General features: G+C 42.4%; 1 protein-coding gene across 1 annotated transcript; it reads left to right on the top strand.

The window, feature by feature from the left end:
* The first annotated feature begins 613 nt into the window (after positions 1 to 613).
* LOC106969345 (olfactory receptor 8S1-like) lies at positions 614 to 1699 on the top strand. The gene has a single exon (XM_015065854.3). The coding sequence runs from the start codon at positions 671 to 673 to the stop codon at positions 1697 to 1699; it is 1029 nt and encodes a 342-aa protein (XP_014921340.2). The 5' UTR covers positions 614 to 670.
* Positions 1700 to 1914: the final 215 nt, after the last annotated feature.

The raw sequence follows: 1914 nt of genomic DNA, 5'->3' as shown, positions 1-1914 counted from the left end.
AATAGGCAAATATATCACCAGTGAATCCTACTGCATTTCCTTAGTAAGTCTTCCACTTGATGTACCTGAGTTTTGTGTTCTTAGATCATCAAAATCCCTCAGCACTAAAAACACACACCATATACACACACAAATAGATAAGATGGATGATAGATAGGTAGGTAGATAGATAGATAGATAGATAGATAAACAGACCGTGTTCATAATTTCATCTCACATTTTATCAAAAACTTTGCAAACAGTTGGAAATTCTCTCATATTTTAGCCATACAGTCTACCAAGCTAGCTGCCTTAGTCCCCACTCTCTTTACCTTACCTCTTATTTTCAACAGATAAAGGCCCCCTTCTCCTACCTATAGACAAAATTACTTGTGCTCCTGGGTCATTGTCCCTTTCTCAAGGATTTTACTTCTGTTATTAACCTTTTATTCTGCCGCACCAACAAAATTTCTCTATTCCCACTGAATATACAAAATGTTCTTTGTGTTAATACCTATCTTAAAAATAAAAGAAGGGGACCTCTAGGGGCATAACATGAGGGCCTACAAAATTACGTAAGGAACTGATAGAGGGATGGTGGGCTGTCATCCAAGAATATCAAATTTATTGTCATGATTAGGAAGTCAGCTTAGAAATATTTCAACATGGTTTCCAGTACATTTGTGAAATAATGTACATGAACAGGAAGGCTAAAGCATTAGGGGTAAATTGGAGGCACAAAAGGAGTTCTGATGTCTTTCTTTCTTGGATTCCCAGGGTAAATATTTTTATCACCATGAGAAACCACAGCATTGTCAGTGAGTTCATCCTCCTTATGTTATCTGCTGACCCTCAGACTCAAATTCTGCTCTTCATGTTGTTTCTGGTGATTTACGTCCTGACCCTGATGGGGAACCTGGTGATGCTGCTGGTGATTAGGACTGATTCTCACCTTCACATGCCCATGTACTTCTTTTTGAGACAACTGTCCTTCCTGGACCTCTGCCACCCAACTGTCACAGTCCCCAAGATGCTGGAGAATCTACTTTCTGAAAGCAAAGCCATCTTTGTAGAGAGCTGCCTGGCTCAGGCCTTCTTTGTGTTTGCCACCGGGGGCACGGAGGCCTGTCTGCTGGCTGTGATGGCCTATGACCGCTATGTAGCCATCAGCTCCCCTCTGCTCTATGGCCAGGTGATGAGCAACCAGCTCTGTGTTGGGATGGTGTGGGGTTCCTGGGGCCTGGCCTTTGTTGATGCTCTCATTAATATCCTCTTGGCTGTCAATTTAGACTATTGCGAGGACCAGACTCTTCCCCACTTCAGCTGTGAGCTGTCTTCTCTCTTCCCTCTGTCTTGTTCTGATACCTCGACCAACTTCACACTCCTGCTGTGCTCCTCTGTCTTGCATTTCTTTGGAACCTTCGTTATGATTGTTTTTTCCTATGTTCGCATTGTCTCCACCATCCTGAGCATCAGCTCCACGTCAGGCAGAAGCAAGGCCTTCTCTACTTGCTCTTCTCACCTCACTACTGTGATCTTGTTCTATGGCTCAGGTTTCCTCAGCTATCTCTTGCCAACTTCAGGCTCCCGTCTGGAGATGGTGTTCTTGAAATACAGCGTGGTCACTCCCATGCTGAACCCCCTTGTCTACAGCCTACAGAACAAGGAGGTGAAGACAGCTATGAGAATATTAAGAAGATATGTTAATTCTTTCACATAGTGGACCAGAGAATCAGGACCATGGAGAAGCTAAACCATTTTGCCACAAGATATCTTATAACTGAAAAATTAAGGTTTCTCCGTTTCCTTTTCCTTTTCCTTTTCCTTTTCCTTTTCCTTTTCCTTTCCTTTCCTTTCCTCCTTTCTTATTCTAGCATTCTTAGCAACATCTTTATTAGAAGTGTTCTTAAAAACTTCACTATATGAAATTACGGA

This window comes from Acinonyx jubatus, chromosome B4 (assembly GCF_027475565.1).
Source record: "Acinonyx jubatus isolate Ajub_Pintada_27869175 chromosome B4, VMU_Ajub_asm_v1.0, whole genome shotgun sequence".
In the NCBI taxonomy this organism is placed as follows: Eukaryota; Metazoa; Chordata; class Mammalia; order Carnivora; family Felidae; genus Acinonyx; species Acinonyx jubatus.
Note: the sequence above shows the minus strand (reverse complement) of the source record. Positions and strands in the feature narration are given on the sequence as shown.

What these genes read in the sequence shown, in the direction of transcription:
- LOC106969345 (XM_015065854.3), top strand. Translation starts at nt 671, where the DNA reads ATGTACATGAACAGGAAGGCTAAAGCATTAGGGGTAAATTGGAGGCAC.